At 53.3% G+C, this 19,699-nt stretch overlaps 1 protein-coding gene across 1 annotated transcript in view; it reads left to right on the top strand.

Annotated features, from left to right (window-relative positions):
- LOC144674466 (plasma protease C1 inhibitor-like) overlaps positions 1 to 15,495 on the top strand; it is a 153,935-nt gene extending 138,440 nt beyond the window's left edge. Inside the window, exons 4-8 of the mRNA XM_078535803.1 lie at positions 4,527 to 4,667; positions 7,362 to 7,565; positions 8,328 to 8,470; positions 13,846 to 14,065; positions 14,927 to 15,495. Of these exons, the coding sequence (XP_078391929.1) occupies positions 4,527 to 4,667; positions 7,362 to 7,565; positions 8,328 to 8,470; positions 13,846 to 14,065; positions 14,927 to 15,180 (962 nt within the window). The 3' untranslated portion in view covers positions 15,181 to 15,495. The remainder of the gene's footprint in view (positions 1 to 4,526; positions 4,668 to 7,361; positions 7,566 to 8,327; positions 8,471 to 13,845; positions 14,066 to 14,926) is intronic.
- The last annotated feature ends 4,204 nt before the right edge of the window (positions 15,496 to 19,699 follow it).

Raw genomic sequence — 19,699 nt, 5'->3', positions numbered from 1 at the left:
GTCGGAAGCTCAGTACTGAGGGAGTGCTTCTTTTTCGATGATGCGCTTTTTATAAGACTCATTAAACCGTGACCCTTTCTGGCTTCTCAGAGGGAGTTTAAAGATCCTCAGCCACTTTTGGTGAAGGTGCCTGTGGCAATCTGCTCTGTTCCCTGGAATCAACATCTATTACTCCATCGGCATTCAGTTGGAAATGAAAAGATTATTTGCTCTGTAGCATCATGCCATCAGTGGGATCTTTCTGTGCGCCTTTTGGCCATCAGGTTTCCCACTTCCAGTGAAGTGCTTCGTCCTCTGTGAGGTGGAGTTAGATTATTTTCCCCCTCAGGTCTCCCTCTTTGGTCACTTCTCCTCATATCTCCAGCTCCAGTGAAGAGTCATATTGGACCCGAAGTGTTAACCCTGTATCTCTCTCTCCACAGATGCTGCCAGATCTGATGAGTTTTTCCGGCACTTTCTGTCTTGACTCCTTCTGTTTTGTTCCGATCGAGGCCGGGGGGAGGAGCGCGCTGTCTGTCTCTCGCCCCACTGCTCCCCGGGTCACAACATTTATCTCAATGGCTTCTCCAGCTCGCTGGACGGCCAAGTATGTGCCTCACCCATTAATCTCGGAACGATCACTCAAAGCCCAGGATTCTTCAATCAACAACACAATTATTAGTTTATTATAAAACCAGACTTGTCAAGTAGGAAGGCAAAGCTTATTAACATAGGGTGTGAAATAGGAACGTGTAATAGTTACTCTTTCCAAGTACCTTAACTCACACATGCACGCGCGCACGCACACACACACACACACACACACAATCGCTCGCACACGCAACACACACACACACAATCGCTCGCACACGCAACACACACACACACACACACAATCGCTCGCACACGCACACACACACAATCACACACACAATCGCACACACACAATCACACACACAATCACACGCACGCACACACACACACAATCACACGCATGCGCACACACACAATCACTCGCACGTCCACACACACACACACAGACACAATCACATGCAAACACACACAATCACACGCACATGCACACACACACAATCACACACACGCACACACACACACACACACACACACACACAATCACTCGCACGTGCACACACACACACACAGACACAATCACATGCACACACACATACAATCACACGCACGTGCACACACACACACACAATCACTCGCACGTGTGCACACACACACACAGACACAATCTCACACACACACACGCACACGCACACACACACACACACACACACACCCACAATCACACACACGCGGCGCACACACACATACACACACAATCACACGCACACACACACACAATCACATGCACACACACATACACACAGACACAATCACACGCACACACACACACACACAATCACACGCACACACACACACATACACAATCACACGCACACACACACACACACAATCACACGCACACACACACACACACACAATCATATGCACACACACACACACAGACACAATCACACGCACACACACACACACACACACACAATCACACGCACACACACACACAATCACATGCACACACACACACACACACAGATACAATCACACGCACACAGACACAATCACATGCACTCACACACACAATCACATGCACGTGCACACACACACACAATCACACAAATGTGCACACACACGCACAATCACACGCATGTATGCACACACTTGCGCACACACACATACACACACAATCACACAATCATACGCACGTATGCAAACACGTGCACACACACACATATGCACACAATCACACAATCACACGCACCTATACACACACGTGCGCACACACACACACAATCACATGCACGTATGCACACACGTGCACACACACACATATGCACACACACACAATCACATGCACGTATGCACACACGTGCGCGCACACACTTACACACACACACAATCACATGCACGTATGCATACACATGCGCGCACACACACATACACACACAATCACATGCACGTAAGCACACATGTGCACACACACACATATACGCACAATCACACAATCACATGCACGTATGCATACACATGCGCACACACACACATACACACACAATCACATGCATGTATGCACACACGTACGCACACATGCATATAAACACAATCATACAATCACACGCACGTATACACACATGTGCGTGCACACACATACACACACAATCACATGCACGTAAGCACACATGTGCACACACACACATATACGCACAATCACACAATCACATGCACGTATGCACACATGCGCACACACACACATACACACACACACAATCACATGCATGTATGCACACACGTGCGCACACACACACATACACACACAATCACACGCACGTATGCACACGTGCGCACACACACACATATACGCACAATCACACAATCACATGCACGTATGCACACATGCGCACACACACACATACACACACACACAATCACATGCATGTATGCACACACGTGCGCACACACACACATACACACACAATCACACGCACGTATGCACACGTGCGCACATACACACATATACGCACAATCACACAATCACACGCACGTATGCACACACACACACTCACACCCACCCACCAAAAAATAAATAAAATAGAGGAATTCTGCCCACATGGATAAAAATCAAAGATTCAAGGGAAGAGGGAGGATGGTGGAGCCCTTGAACTGGTGTCTGGGGTTATACGGCTGGTCTCTCAGCGCTGGTCTGGGAAACAGTCGATGCCTCTCGCTCTGCTTTGCAGGCGGGATTCACAGTCAGTATATTTCAGGATGTCGAGCCGCTTCAGAGCAACTTTCATTGACTTTTTGCTTTGGGACTGGGTCTGGAGTTTCGGAAGCTGCCGTCTTCTTTACTCAAGCAGTTGGTCCTTCACTCTCTCCTCCAAAAGCTAAACCAAAGCCAGCTTTTTAAACACGGATTTCCCAGACGTGGTCTTTCCCCAAAACCATAAACCACCACGTGACCACCCCCCTCTCCTTTTGTAAACAGTCCGCTGGGGTCAATAGGTCTCCAGCTCCTTTAAAACTGCTTAATTACCTTTTCCTGTACAATGCCGTCTTTTCCAGGGATCAGCAGTCACCAGAGTCCCTGCGTTAACCCTTTAAAGGAACAGAGTCTTTTAAAAAAAACACAAATCCTTCCAGAATGGTCTGAGTCCTTGACGATGAAGCATTTTTTAAAGTCATTCACGGGGATGTGGGCATCGCTGGCCGGGCCCAGCATTTATTGCCCATCCCTAATTGCCCCCTTGAGAAGGTGGGTGGGTGAGCTGCCTTCTTGAACCGCTGCAGTCCCCGTGTGTGGTGTAGGTACACCCCACGGCGCTGTTAGGGAGGGAGTTCCAGGATTTTGTCCGTGTGGTGTAGGTACACCCACGGCGCTGTTAGGGAGGGAGTTCCAGGATTTTGTCCCGTGTGGTGTAGGTACATCCACAGCGCTGTTAGGGAGGGAGTTCCAGGATTTTGTCCCGTGTGGTGTAGGTACACCCACAGCGCTGTTAGGGAGGGAGTTCCAGGATTCTGACCCCAGCGACAGTGAAGGAACGGCCGATATATTCCCAAGTCGGGATGGTGAGTGGCTCGGAGGGGAACTTCCAGGTGGTGGTTTTCCCCATGTGTCTGCTGCCCTTGTCCTTCTAGATGGTAGAGGTCGTGGGTTTGGAAGGTGCTGTCGAAGGAGCCTTGGTGAGTTGCTGCAGTGCATCTTGTAGATGGTACACACACTGCTGCTACTGTGCGTCGGTGGTGGAGGGAGTGAATGTTTGTGGATGGGGTGTCGATCGAGCGGGGCTGCTTTGTCCTGGACGGTGTCGAGCTTCTTGAGTGTTGTGGGAGCTGCAACTCATCCAGGTAAGTGGGGACTGTCCCATCCCACTCCTGACTTGTTCCCTTGTAGATGGTGGACAGGCTTTGGGGGGAGTCAGGAGGTGAGTGACTCTCTGCAGGACTCCCAGCCTCTGACCTGCTCTTGTAGCCACAGTATTGATAAGGCGGGACTTCCTAACCGCACTGTGGGTGCACCTACACCACATTGGTTCAAGAAGGCACCTCGCCACCCACCACCTTCATCAAGGGGGGCAACGAGGAATGGGGCAATAAATGCTGGGCCCAGCCAGCGAAGCCCACAGCCCCGTGAATGAATAATAAATAAAAGTTCAGTTTCTGGTCAATGGTAAAACCCCCAGGATGTTGATAGTGGGGGGGGTTCGGCGATGGTGATGCCCATTGAGTGTCAAGGGGGCGATGGTTGGATTCTCTCTTGGAGATGGTCATTGCCTGGCACTTGTGTGGCGCAAACGTTACTGGCCAACTTGTCAGCCCCGAACCTGGGTTTCCAGAGAATTGAGAGTTGGGCACGATTGGATCAGGTGGCCCGGAGTCAAATCCTCGCTTCCTTGACCGAGAAACGAACGGTTTGACTTTCCGCCCGAGATGATTTTCCAATGTCCGGTCTTTCAACGCAGGTGCCAAGAACGAGACTCAGCGTGACCTGGAGGAGGCGCTGTTCTACACCCGGGACAATGGCTGCGTGCATCAGGCCTTCAAGGAACTCTTGAAGCGGACGCACTCCCTCCAGTCTGCCTCCCAGCTCTTCTTCAGACAAGGTGGGTGCTGTCTGCTTCCCTCCCCACCACCCCCACCACCCCCCTCCGCACCCCCCCCCACCCCCCCCCCAGACCCCCAGCGCTCTCCTGAGTCACTTTGAGAAGCAAGAACATCCAAGGAGGCCCCATTCAGCCCCCTCTCCTCCTCGAGCCTGTTACACAGGGACAGGAGGAGGCCCCCATTCAGGGCAGGGCAGGTTGACCAGAACGGTACTGGGATAGAAAGGGTTAAACTACGAGGACAGGTTACGCCAGCGAGGCACGTGTGCCCGGGAGTGTCGAAGGTCAAGGGGCGACCTAGCCGAGGTGTTTGAGAAGGTCAAAGGATTTGCTGGGGTCAGGTGGTGGCAGTGATAGAAACACCAATTGCTCGTAGGCCATTGTGTTAACATATTGCGTGTTCAAATCTTTAGACTGGGCACATGAGAGCAGACATGGATGGGCTTGGGTCGTTTTCGTTGGAGCAGAGAAGAGTGAGGGGGGTGACCTGATCGAGGTGTACGAGATTATGAGGGGGCCATGGGCAGGGTGGATAGGGAGCAGCTGTTCCCCCTTTAGTTGAAGGGTCAGTCACGAGGGGGCATAAGTTCAAGGTGAGGGGCAGGAGGTTTAGAGGGGGTGTGTGAGGAAAAACTTTTTTACCCAGAGGGTGGTGAGGGTCTGGAATGCACTGCCTGGGAGGGTGGTGGAGGCGGGTTAGCCTCACATCCTTTAAAAAGTACCTGGATGAGCACTTGGCACGTCATAACGTTCAAGGGCCAAGTGCTGGTCAATGGGGTTAGGTGGGTAGGTCAGGTGTTTCTCACGTGTCGGTGCAGACTCGATGGGCCGAAGGGCCTCTTCTGCGCTGTGGGTTTCTGTGATAGAAAGCTGGAAGGTGTCAGCAGCAGAGCTGTGCGCGTGTGCCCTGCTCCAAGGCAAAAGTGGAACTAAGACTGGATCGCATGACACACTTGCCTTCTGGTGATGTCACACCACTATCTCTTAAAGGCATATTACAGCGGGGTTGAGGGGGTGGGGGAAAACCAGGGCAAAAAGCGGAACCTTAAAACGAGAGACAGGCTCTTTGGGTGTCTTATCAGGAAGAGCTTCTTCACACAAAGGCAAAACTCGAACGCACTCCCCCACAAAGAGGCTGTCATGGCTGGGATGGGGGTGAGGGGGTGGTCAATGAAAATTTCAAAACCGAGATTGATGGGCTAGTGTTTGGGGTAAGGGGTTTAAGGTTCACCAAACCAGGGTGTGTAGAGTTAGGGTGAAGGTCAAACAGGCTCGAGGAGGGGGGTCTGAATGGGGCCTCCTCCTGTTCCTGTGTAACAGGCTCGAGGAGGGGGGTCTGAATGGGGCCTCCTCCTGTTCCTGTGTAACAGGCTCGAGGAGGGGGGGCTGAATGGGGCCTCCTCCTGTTCCTGTGTAACAGGCTCGAGGAGGGGGGCTGAATGGGGCCTCCTCCTGTCCCTGTGTAACAGGCTCGAGGAGGGGGCTGAATGGGGCCTCCTCCTGTTCCTGTGTAACAGGCTCGAGGAGGGGGGGCTGAATGGGGCCCCCCCCTGTTCCTGTGTAACAGGCTCGAGGTGTACAACTCTATAACGTACGAGGCAAGGGAAATTCCCAAGTCGGGATGGTGAGGGGCTCGGAGGGGAACTTCCAGGCGGTGGGTGTTCTCCATGTGTCTGCTGCCCTTGTCCTTCTAGACGGTAGAGGTGGTGGGTTTGGAAGGTGCTGTCGAAGGAGCCTTGGTCAGTTGCTGCAGTGCATCTTGTAGATGGTACACACACTGCTGCCACTGTGCGTCGGTGGTGGAGGGGGTGAATGTTTGTGGATGGGGTGTTGATCGAGCGGGGCTGCTTTGTCCTGGACGGTGTCGAGCTTCTTGAGTGTTGTGGGAGCTGCAACTCATCCAGGCAAGTGGGGAGTATCCCATCACACTCCTGACTTGTGCCTTGTAGATGGTGGACAGGCTTTGGGGAGTCAGGAGGTGAGTTACTCTCCGCAGGATTCCCAGCCTCTGACCTGCTCTTGTAGCCGCAGTATTTATATGGCTGGGTCCAGTTCAGTTTCTGGTCAATGGTAAAACCCCCAGGATGTTGATAGTGGGGGATTCAGCGATGGTAATGCCATTGAACGTCAAGGGGGCGATGGTTAGATTCTCTCTTGTTGGAGATGGTCATTGCCTGGCACTTGTGTGGCGCGAATGTTACTGGCCACTTGTCAGCCCCGAGCTTGGATATTGTCCAGGTCTTGCTGCATTTGGACATGGACTGGCTTCAGTATCTGAGGAGTCGCGAATGGTGCTGAACATTGTGCAATCCTCAGGGATCAGGGCTGCTCTCTGTGTCTAATGGTCGGGGCGGTGGGGGTGGTCACTGGGTAACGGTGAAGGGCCACACACTCTGACCTTCGACCCTCTCGGGGGTCAATTCCAGACCAGGCCTTCTAAAGGCCTCTCTCAAGTGCGTGTGTGGAGGAGACGCAGAGCTGTTCACCTCAGCATTCTTGCTCCGTGCGGTCCCTGGCGTCTTGAGTTTCTTCGGGAAGGGTCTTGGTTGCCACTGGAGGGCCAGGCGGACACCAGAGGTCGATGAGGGTACGGTGACAACCTACCCTGCTGTTGGTGTTCAGTGTCTGACCATTGCTCTCTCTCTCTCTCTCTCTCTCTCTCACTCTCTCTTGTTCTCTCCCGTCTCCACCCAGGCACGTGCCTGCAGGAATCCTTTATGCAACGTTCCAAGCGCTTCTATGGCTATGAACCCATGGCACTGTCAATGAACGCAAGCGAGAATGTGAGGTATATAAACAGCTGGGTGGCAGAGAATACGGGAGGGAAGATTAAGAAACTGTTGGACTCTGTGCCGGGAGACACCATCCTCATGCTGCTCAATGCTGTCTACTTTAACGGTGAGTGGCGGGTTTCAATTGGAATTCCCTCCCTCGGGGACCCTGTTTATAGAGGGAGTCTCTCCCTCGGGGACCCTGTTTATAGAGGGAGTCTCTCCCTCGGGGACCCTGTTTATAGAGGGAGTCTCTCCCTCGGGGACCCTGTTTATAGAGGGAGTCTCTCCCTCGGGGACCCTGTTTAAAGAGGGAGTCTCTCCCTCGGGGACCCTGTTTAAAGAGGGAGTCTCTCCCTCGGGGACCCTGTTTATAGAGGGAGTCTCTCCCTCGGGGACCCTGTTTAAAGAGGGAGTCTCTCCGTCAGGGACCCTGTTTAAAGAGGGAGTCTCTCCCTCGGGGACCCTGTTTAAAGAGGGAGTCTCTCCCTCGGGGACCCTGTGTGGATTAGCAGGGGGGGTGGACGGGTGAAGGGGATTCACCGTGAGCTCGGACACAGGTGGGTGGTGGGTGAGGGGCAGCTGGGTTCTGGATGAGTTGAAGTGTCCGGAGGGCAGAATGTGGGAGAGCAGCCCGGAGCGGGGGTGGGGGGTGGGGGACAGAGGCCTGGGTGAGGGGGAGGGTCAGCGGCGGACGTGCCAAGTGTAGTGGGTGGAGGAGGGGGGTGGGGGAGGCGACATTAGGCAGGGTCCCCGGACGCTTTGGAGCGATTGGGGAGATGGTCAGCCGGATGGATAGGAATATGGGTCACTCAGGGCCTCAGGTCCCTCGGTGTCTCCTCCTGGAATACCTGCCGACCGAAGGAACGTGTTTGCTTTGTCACATCAGGCACCTGGAAAGCCAAGTTTAACAAGGAGGAGACCAAGAGCGAAAGTTTCTGGGTGACCCCTGACCGGATGGTGATGGTCCCCATGCTGCAGCAGGGTACTTATCCACTGGCCGCCCTGTATCTGCAGGACCTGAACATCAAGGTAAGGGGAGATATCACCAGGGAAAGAGTGTGTAACGTGATCGGGGGGAACAGCTTGTGGTGGTGGGGGGGCGGGTGGGGTTTATATTCAGTGTTATTACCCAGGCCGGCGGACTGGGGTGGGGAGGAGCGCGCTGTCTGTCTCTCGCCCCACTGCTCCCCGGGTCACAACCTTTATTTCAATGGCTTCTCCTGCTCGCTGGACGGCCAAGTATGTGCCTCACCCATTAATCTCGGAACGATCACTCAAAGCCCAGGATTCTTCAATCAACAACACAATTATTAGTTTTTTTATAAAACCCAGACTTGTCAAGTCGGAAGGCAAAGCTTATTAACATAGGGTGTGAAATAGGAACGTGTAATAGTTACTCGTTCTAAATACCCTAATTCTCTCTCGCGTGCACACACACACACACACACACAGACACACACACACAGACACACACACAGACCCACACACACACACACACTCACACACACACACACACACACACACATAGACACACACACACAGACACACACACAGACTCACACAGCCACACACACACACACACACACACACAGACTCACACAGCCACACACACACACACACACACACACAGACCCACACAGCCACACACACACACACACACACACACGTGCACATACAGACCCACACACACACACACACACTCACACACATGCACACACTCTCACTCACAGACACGCACATTCACACACACCCTCACGCACAAACACACATAGACCCACACGCACAGTTGCACACACACTCACACACACACACACAGACTCACATACACACACACACACAGTTGCACACACACTCACACACACACACACTCACGCACATGCACACACTCTCACTCACAGACACACACATTCACACACACAGACCCACACACACACAGTCACACACAGACTCACACAGACACACACATACTCACACACATTCACAGACTCACACAGACACACACATACACACACACAGACACAGACACACACAAACGCACTCAAACACATGCACAGACTCACACACACACACTCACACACAGTCATATGCACTCACACACATATGCTCATGCAGACACAGACACACACTCACACACACAAGCACACTCACACACAGACTCACACACACACACATCAAAACAAAAATAGAGGTATTCTGCCAGAAGGTTAAAAGTCAAATGTTCAAGGGAAAAGGGAGGCTGGTAAAGTCCTTGAAATGGTGTCTGGGGTTATATGGTTGGTATCTCAGCGCTGGTCTGGGAAACAGTGGATGACTCTTGCACTGATTTCCAGGCCGGTATCACAGACACACGGAGAGCAACCTCAGAACAGCTCCGATCCACTTCCGGCTGTAGACTGGCTCTGGACTGTAAAGAGCTGCCGTCTTCTTTACTCAAGCAGTTGGTCCTTCACTCTCTCCTCCAAAAGCAAAACCAAAGCCAGCTTTTTAAACACGGATTTCCCAGACATGGTCTTTCCCCAAAGCCATAAACCACCACGTGACCCCCTCTCCTTTTGTAAACAGTCCGCTGGGGTCAATAGGTCTCCGGCTCCTTTAAAACTGCTTAATTACCTTTTCCTGTAAAATTCCATCTTGTCTGGGAACAGCAGCCACCGGAGTCCCTTGCGTTAACCCTTTAAGGGCCAGGGCCTTTTAAAAAAAAACACAAATTCTTCTAGAATGTTCTTGAAGAGGCCGCATTTTCTGTGATTAAAGCGTTTGTGACATCAGCTACTCTCGTTTGTATTATCTGTAAATACAAGAGCTCGGAACAAACCGGCCAGGAGCGAATTGTCACGTGTAAGTGTTCCAGGGGGCCACATTTCATTGGCTGCACCGGAGACGCGTGCGCGCAGTGAAACGCAACCAGTTCAAGCCGGTCCTTTTTTTTTGTGCGCAAGGCAGCGCGGCCAGTGAAAGGCGAAAGAGTTTCTGGTCTTTCCGAGCTTCAAGTGCGATTAATAACAACGCCCGGGGAAGCCAAAAAAAAAGGGCGTTAAGAACCCTCGGTCGGGGTGGGCAAATTGTCACAAAAGCCCATCGGGTTCGCACCCATGCCCTGTCCGGGAAGGAACTCTGCCGCCCTCACCCAGGTAGGCCTGGCTGACGTGGGACTCCAGACCCGCAGCGGAGAGCACTTGCTGACCAATCCTGAGCGCGCCGACCAGCTCCGCCGACAACGAAACTTTAGAGGACCGGTCGGGCTGGCCTTGCGGCTCACTTATACGTGCTAAAAGCTCAAAGAAGGCAGCTCACCTACCCCACCACCCACCACCGCCCCACCTCTCCAACCTGGTCAAGGGACGGTTAAGGATGAGCAGTAAATTGGCAGCCTTCGCCAACGACGCCCACATCCCACGCACGCGCGGTTAAAAAAAAAAGCAGCATCGCCAGGGTGCTCAGCTCAGTCTGCCGGCCCCCTCTCCAACCCTCGCCACACCCCACCCCCAGCCAACTTTCTCCCCACTTCCTCCACCACCCCCCCCAGCCCCCAAACTCTTCCCCTCTCCACAACCGAGTGAGGTTCCCGTCATCTCCCCACCGCGCCTACCTCTGGTTTTGACCTCCAGGTGGCCAAGGGCCAAAGGTTCATCTCTGACCCCAGTGCTCTCCAACAACAATCAGAGTGAGAGAGAGAGAGAAGAGAGAAAAAGAGAGAGAGAGAGAGAGAGAGAGGGAGAGAGAGAGAAGAGAGTAAAAGAGAGAGAGAGAGAGGGAGAGAGAGAGAGAGAGAGAGAAGAGAGAAAAAGAGAGAGAGAGAGAGAGAGAGGGAGGGAGAGAGAGAAGAGAGAGAGAGAGAAGAGAGAAAAAGAGAGAGAGAGAGGGAGGGAGAGAGAGAGAGAGAGAGAGGAGAGAGAAAAAGAGAGAGAGAGGGAGAGAGAGAGAAGAGAGAAAGAGAGAGAGAGAGAGAAGAGAGAAAGAGAGAGAGAGAGGGAGAGAGAGAGAAGAGAGAGAGAAGAGAGAAAAAGAGAGAGAGAGAGGGAGGGAGAGAGAGAGAGAGAGAGAGGAGAGAGAAAAAGAGAGAGGGAGAGAGAGAGAAGAGAGAAAGAGAGAGAGAGAGAGAAGAGAGAAAGAGAGAGAGAGAGGGAGAGAGAGAGAAGAGAGAGAGAAGAGAGAAAAAGAGAGAGAGAGAGAGAGGGAGAGAGAGTGAGAAGAGAGAGAGAGAGAAGAGAGAAAAAGAGAGAGAGAGGGATAGAGAGAAGAGAGAAAGAGAGAGAGAAGAGAGAAGAAGAGAGAGAAGAGAGAGAGAGAGAAGAGAGAAAAGAGAGAGAGAGAGAGAGGAGAGAGAGAGAGAAGAGAGAGAGAGAGAGAAGAGAGAAAGAGAGAGAGAAAGAGAAGAGAGAAAAAGAGAGAGAGAGAGGGAGAGAGAGGGAGAGAGAGAGAAGCGAGAGAGAGAGAGAAGAGAGAAAGAGAGAGAGAGAGAGAAGAGAGAAAAAGAGAGAGAGAGAGGGAGAGAGAGGGAGAGAGAGAGAAGAGAGAGAGAAGAGAGAGAGAGAAGAGAGAAAGAGAGAGAGAGAGAGAAGAGAGAGAGAGAGAAGAGAGAGAGAGAGAGAGAGAGAGAGAGGGAGAGAGAGAGAAGAGAGAGAGAGAGAAGAGAGAGAGAGAGAGAGACAGAGATAAGAGAGAGAGAGAGAAGAGAGAGAGAGAGAGAGAGAAGAGAGAGAGAAGAGAGAGAGACGGCCCCTCTCTCTGGTTAGGCCCCCACCTGGCTCTGCCCGGGAAGGATATATGAGCCTTGGAGGGGGTGCACTGCCCATTCACCAGCGCACAGAGGGTTAAATCATTAAGGACAGGTTCGCATGGACGAGGTCTGTATTCCCTTAAGTACAGAAGATCGAGGGGTGATACTAACCGAGGTGTTTAAGATGGATGAAGAAAGTTTTTCCCTCGCGCTCAGCTGGACAAACACAAGAACACCAAATTTCAGACAATCGCAACGATTTGTACTGCAGGAGAAAAGGGAGCTGATTGGTTGACAAGTCGACTCTGATTGGCTGAGGCATTGCCACGGAGAGAGCAATGGGGGGTGGGGTGGGGAGGGAACCTGTAGACTCCCCAAGCTCCCGACAAATTCAAAGAGAAAGGCGCGAGGTTTGAACCTGCTCCTTTTAGTTTGCCGGGGACGGGTCCCCTGCCTACGAACGTGAGGCGGCTTCTAGCACGTGTAAGTGAGCCACATGACCAACCAGTTCGGTTGTCGGCGGAGCTGGTCGGCGCACTCAGGATTGGTCATCAAGTGCTCTCCAATTGCGGGATCAATGCCTGAGAGCGGGCGTTTTGTTTCGGGGTTTTCGCCAGCCCGTCACAAGCGGCCGCAGGAACGTGCTGATCGACTGGGTCAGCCGATCGCAGGGGGACGTGCAGGGGCGGGGCCAGCGCCGAAAGTCATTCACGGCGTCGCCAAATCGCGCGGTAGGCGGAACGTCTTTGTGGGTCGACGGCAGCCTCCTGCTGGTGGAAACGACAACCCCCACCACCCCCCGCCACCCCTCCACAACTCCGGCCGGTCAGAGTAGACCATGCCGACCAATCCATGGGCTTAGCATCCCAGAGGCCCGTTGGGAACCTGAGTCCGAATCCCGCTACGGCAATTGGTGGAATGTGAATTCAGTAGAAGGCCCGGAACGAAAAGATCGAGGACAACAACAGAACCATCGACCACTGGCGTAAAGAAACCCATCTGGTTCACTAATCCCCTTTAGCGGTGGAGGGGGGGAGGGAAATCTGCCGTCCTTAGGCCCGGCCTGGCCTACACATGACTCCAGACCCGCAGCGATGTGGTAGGCACTTAACTGCCCTCTGAGCAAGTGATGGGCAATAAATGCCAGCCCAGCCAGCGGTCCCCACGTCCCATGAATGCATAAAAGGAAAATCGGCACCCTTTCTCCTTGCGGTATAAATTGTTGTGAGAGTCGGACATTTGGCATTCTTGCATTTGTCCCGAGGAGAGCGAGCGTTTGTAAAACCGAGTGTCTGTATGAGCAGAGGCTTTGACAGATGGAGCTAAATTATTCATTGTGGTGATGGAGGGAGCCCAAAAACCAAAAGAGGACAGGACCTTAAAAGTAGGGCCAGCTCCTGACACCGTGTTTCAATTGAAAATTTCCCATCTATAATATCAGGACTCCTCCTGTTCCTGTGTAACAGGCTCGAGGAGGAGGGGGCGCTGAATGGGGCCTCCTCCTGTTCCTGTGTAACAGGCTCGAGGAGGGGGGCTGAATGGGGCCTCCTCCTGGTCTTATAGGCCTATCATCCAATCTACCTGGGACTTGCGTGTGACCCCAGAGGGGTGTAAAGCCAAAGGGATTAATCTTTTGGGGGGTCTGCCTTCTGTTTCGCTGAATTACATGTCTCTGTCTCCCCAGGTTGCTAAGTTGCAGATGTTTGGGAAGAACAGTTTAATCGTCATAGTGCCACAGGACTCCAGACAGAGTCTGGCAAAGATCGAGCAGACACTCAGTGTTGACAGGTTAACTCGCATCATTGGCGAACTTCAGGAGACTGACTTCAAACCAACCAGCATCATGTTACCCAAGCTGAATCTGAACTTTAAACAGGACCTGCTGCTGCCCCTCAACGACATGGGTTAGCATTCAGCACCGACACTGGGTATAAAGTGGGGGAGGGACACACTGTCAGGGTAATGTAGAGGGAGCTCTACACTGTATCTAACCCGTGCTGTACCATCAGGAACGCGCTGTCTGAGAGTGTGGTGGAGACAGGGTCAATCGAGTGGTTAGGATCTGGAACGCACTGTCTGAGAGTGTGGTGGAGACAGGGTCAATCGAGTGGTTAGGATCTGGAACGCACTGTCTGAGAGTGTGGGGGAGACAGGGTCAATCGAGTGGTTAGGATCTGGAACGCACTGTCTGAGAGTGTGGGGGAGACAGGGTCAATCGAGTGGTTAGGATCTGGAACGCACTGTCTGAGAGTGTGGGGGAGACAGGGTCAATCGAGTGGTTAGGATCTGGAACGCACTGTCTGAGAGTGTGGGGGAGACAGGGTCAATCGAGTGGTTAGGATCTGGAACGCACTGTCTGAGAGTGTGGTGGAGACAGGGTCAATCGAGTGGTTAGGATCTGGAACGCACTGTCTGAGAGTGTGGTGGAGACAGGGTCAATCGAGTGGTTAGGGTCTGGAACGCACTGTCTGAGAGTGTTGGGGGGGGGAGACAGGGTCCGTTGAGGCTGTCGAATGAGAGTTTTTTGCGTGAGGGGAGGAATGTGGTGGGGGTTGGGAGCAGAGTCGGAGCTGGTGTGCGGGGGTTGGGACCGAGTGAGTTGCGTTTGGAAAGAGCCAGCGTGGGCCCGGTGACCCGGAGAGGCTTCTTTCTGTGCCGACCACGAACTCCTGCCACAGTGACATTGTCTCTCTCTCTTCCTCACTCTGTCTGTCTCTGTCTCCCGCCCTCCCTCTCTCTCCCTCTCCCTCTCTCTCTCTCTCCAGGGCTGGAGGGGGTGCTGGTGCAGCCCAACCTGTGCGGAATGTCGGCCCACCAGAGGATGGAGATCTCCGGCGCTGAGCACCATGCGGTGCTGACCCTCGGCGAGGAAGGCGTGGAGGCCGCCGCTGTCACCACCCTGTCCGTGGCCCGCAACGTCCTGGTCTTCGAGGTGCAGCGACCTTTCCTCCTGCTCGTCTGGAACGACGACTTGGGCTTCCCCCTCTTCGTGGGGCGCGTGGTGGACCCGTCCCAGTGACCCGACGCCGACGGCAAGGGGAGAGGCCGTTCTGCCCATCGCCCTCGGTGCCGGCCCCGCCCTGAGCAGATCGACTCGTCCCCCTGGTGTCTTTCTGGTCCATCACCTCTCACCCAGCCCCCCTCCAACTCATCTATGGGATCTTTCTGTGCGCTGCGCGCTCTCCAGCCTCCTCTTGGACCGCCCTCGCGATCGCCCGTGTAACCGCTGGCTGTTTTCTCCACCCAACTGCAACATTCCCCACCCCCCGTCTCCTCCCAACGCCCGATGCTTTCCCTTCGGCTGTGCATTTCCCAATAAAAGGAAATTGAATGGAATTTTTGTCACATCGTCATCTCTCACATCCGGCTTCAAGGGCAGCGCCTGACTCTCCCCTCCGCTCCCCCCCGCCAACCGCGGTTAGGCCAGGGTGGAACGGCTTGAGGTGAGGGAGTGTTTGGGGACGGTCCCTAACCTTCCTGCAGTTAGACGGGCAGGGGAGTTGATTTGGTAGAGCCTGTGTTTAGGGACGGTCCCCAATGTTCCTCCAGTTCGATGCGCAGGGGATAAAAGCAAAAAACTGCGGATGCTGGGAATCCAAATCAAAAACAGAGGCAGAAGTACCTGGAAAAACTCAGCAGGTCTGGCAGCATCGGCGGAGAGGAGCACAGTTGACGTTTCGAGTCCTCATGACCCTTCAACAGAACTAAGTGAAAATAGGAAAGGGGTGATATATAAGCTGGTTTAAGGTGGGTGGTGGGGGTTGTTGGGACAAGAAGACAGTGATAGGTGGAGATAACCAAAAGATGTCACAGACAAAAGGGCAAAGAGGTGTTGAAAGTGGTGATATTGTCTAAAGGAATGTGCTAATTAAGAGTAGAAAGCAGGACAAGCAAGGTACAGATGGCTCTAGTGGGGGTGGGGGAATACTAAAAGGTAGAGATAAACAATGGGTGGAAATATATTTAAAAATAATGGAAATAGGTGGGAAAAGAAAAATCTATACAAATTATTGGAAAAAACAAAAGGGAGGGGGAAGAAACGGAAAGGGGGTGGGGATGGAGGAGAGAGTTCACGATCTAAAGTTGTTGAACTCAATATTCAGCCCGGAAGGCTGTAAAGTGCCTAGTCGGAAGATGAGGTGCTGTTCCTCCAGTTTGCGTTGAGCTTCACTGGAACATTGCAGCAGGCCAAGGATGGACATGTGGGCATGAGAGCAGGGTGGAGTGTCAAAATGGCAAGCGACAGGGAGGTCTGGGTGATGCTTGTGGACAGACCGAAGGTGTTCCGCAAAGCGGTCACCCAGTCTGCGTTTGGTCTCTCCAATGTAGAGGAAACCGCATTGGGAGCAATGAATGCAGTAGACTAAATTGAGGGAAGTTGAAGATGCACAGGGGAGTTGATTTGGTAGAGTCTGTGCTTAGGGACGGTCCCTAATGTTCCTGCAGTTAGACGGGCAGGGGAGTTGATTTGGTAGAGCCTGTGTTTAGGGACGGTCCCTAAGTTTCCATTATTGAATTGGGCCAGGAAATTTGAGAGCAGGGTTTAGGGATGGTCCCTAACTTTCTGTCAGGAAGATCGGAAGGGGGCTGCTTGAGGAGAGTAATGAGGAACAGTCCAGCTGGAAAGGAGCTGATTGGTGAAAGTTTGGATTTAAGGACGCTCCCTAATTTGCACCGCGAATTAATTGAGGAGAGACCATGTTTAGACACAGTCCCTAACCTTCCATGGATTAGATGAGTAAGGGGACTGGTTAGGAACATAGGGACAGGAGGAGGGTCCCATTCAGCCCCCCTCCTCGAGCCTGTTACACAGGGACAGGAGGAGGCCCCAATCAGCCCCCTCCTCGAGCCTGTTACACAGGGACAGGAGGAGGCCCCAATCAGCCCCCCCTCCTCGAGCCTGTTACACAGGGACAGGAGGAGGCCCCATTCAGCCCCCTCCTCGAGCCTGTTACACAGGAACAGGAGGAGGCCCCATTCAGCCCCCTCCTCGAGCCTGTTACACAGGAACAGGAGGAGGCCCCCATTCAGCCTCCTCCTCGAGCCTGTTACACAGGGACAGGAGGAGGCCATTCAGCCCCTCGAGGCTGTTACACAGGAACAGGAGGAGGCCATTCAGCCCCTCGAGGCTGTTACACAGGAACAGGAGGAGGCCCCATTCAGCCCCCCCTCCTCGAGCCTGTTACACAGGAACAGGAGGAGGCCATTCAGCCCCTCAAGGCTGTTACACAGGGACAGGAGGAGGCCCCATTCAGCCCCCTCCTCGAGCCTGTTACACAGGAACAGGAGGAGGCCCCATTCAGCGCCCCCTCCTCGAGCCTGTTACACAGGAACAGGAGGAGGCCCCCATTCAGCCTCCTCCTCGAGCCTGTTACACAGGGACAGGAGGAGGCCATTCAGCCCCTCGAGGCTGTTACACAGGAACAGGAGGAGGCCATTCAGCCCCTCGAGGCTGTTACACAGGAACAGGAGGAGGCCCCATTCAGCCCCCCCTCCTCGAGCCTGTTACACAGGAACAGGAGGAGGCCATTCAGCCCCTCAAGGCTGTTACACAGGGACAGGAGGAGGCCCCATTCAGCCCCCTCCTCGAGCCTGTTACACAGGAACAGGAGGAGGCCCCATTCAGCCCCCTCCTCGAGCCTGTTACACAGGAACAGGAGGAGGCCCCATTCAGACCCCCTCCTCGAGCCTGTTACACAGGAACAGGAGGAGGCCCCATTCAGCGCCCCCTCCTCGAGCCTGTTACACAGGAACAGGAGGAGGCCCCATTCAGCCCCCTCCTCGAGCCTGTTACACAGGAACAGGAGGAGGCCCCATTCAGCCCCCTCCTCGAGCCTGTTACACAGGAACAGGAGGAGGCCCCATTCAGCCCCTCGAGCCTGTTACACAGGAACAGGAGGAGGCCCCATTCAGCCCCTCGAGCCTGCCCTACCATTCAGTGAGACCGTGTCTGACCTGTGACCTAACTCCACATCCCCGCCTCCGCCCCCTATCCCTTAATACCCTCGGATAACAAAAATCCATCGATCTCGGATTTAAAACGAACAATCGATCCGGCCTCGATTGCCGTTTGCGGGGGAGAGAGTTCCAAACTTCCGTTTCCCTTTGTGTGGAGACGTGTTTCCTAATTTCATTCCGGAAAGGTCCGGCTCGGGTTTTCAGACTCTGTCCCCACCCCTCACCCCCCCCCAACCAGTCTTCAACTCCCCAACCAGGGGGTGGAATAGTCTCTCTCCATCGACCCGACCTGTTCCCCTTAACACCTCGAAAACGTGGATCCAATCACCCCTGAATCTCCTAAATTCCAGGGGACACTGTCCGAGGTTGTGTAAACCTCTCCTCGTAATTTAACCCTTGTAGTCCCGGACATGTTAAAGCGGAATTGTGTCCCGCTAACTTGCTGGAGTTTTTTTTAGGTGAGGGAACAGAGAGGGGTCGGTGAGGGTAATGCGGGTGTCGCGCTGTACGTGGACTTCCAAAAGGCTTTTGACGTAGTGCCACACGAGAGGCTTTCCAGCAGAGTTGAAGTCCGGGTGATGAATGGGAGGCTGGCCTCATGGGGACGATGTTGGTGGAGCGACAGCAAAACCCACCGTCGTGATGAGCATTTGTTTTCCTGACTGTGTTACGATCGAGGCCAGGAGGGAGGAGCGCGCTGTCTGTCTCTCGCCCCACTACTCCGCGGGTCACAACATTTATTTCAATGGTTTCTCCAGCTCGCTGGTTGGCCAAGTATGTGCTTCACCCATTAATCTCGGAACGACCACTCAAAGCCCAGGATTCTTCAATCAACAACACAATTATTAGTTTATTATCAAACCTGACTTGTCACACACACACACACACACATACACCCAAACACACTCACTCACACACTCACAACACATGCACGCACACACGCAAACACACACACACTCACCCACACACACACACACGCAAACACACACGCAAACACACAGACTCACACACAAACACACACACAGACTCACACACACACACACTTACTCACACACAAACACACACACACACAAACACATACACACACTTACTCACACACACACACACACACAAACACAAACACACATACACACACACTCTCACATCACATGCATGCACACACACATACTCACACACAAACACACACACACACACTCACCCACACACACACACACACACTCACACACACACATACACATTCACACTTACTCACACGCAAACACACACACACTCATCCATCCACACACACAGGCACACTCACACACACACACACAAACACACACACATTCACATGCAAACACACACACACTCACCCACACACACACACAAACACACAGACTCACACACAAACACACACACAGACTCACACACAAACACACACACACTTACTCACACACAAACACACACACACACAAACACATACACACACTTACTCACACACACACACAAACACACACAAACACACATACACACACACTCACATCACATGCACGCACACACACATACTCAGACACAAACACACACACACTCACCCACACACC

The sequence above is a fragment of the Cetorhinus maximus genome, unplaced genomic scaffold (genome assembly GCF_964194155.1).
Source record: "Cetorhinus maximus unplaced genomic scaffold, sCetMax3.hap1.1 HAP1_SCAFFOLD_665, whole genome shotgun sequence".
Taxonomy (NCBI): Eukaryota; Metazoa; Chordata; class Chondrichthyes; order Lamniformes; family Cetorhinidae; genus Cetorhinus; species Cetorhinus maximus.
The sequence above is the reverse complement of the archived record's forward strand: the minus strand, read 5'-3'. Positions and strand labels throughout refer to the sequence as shown.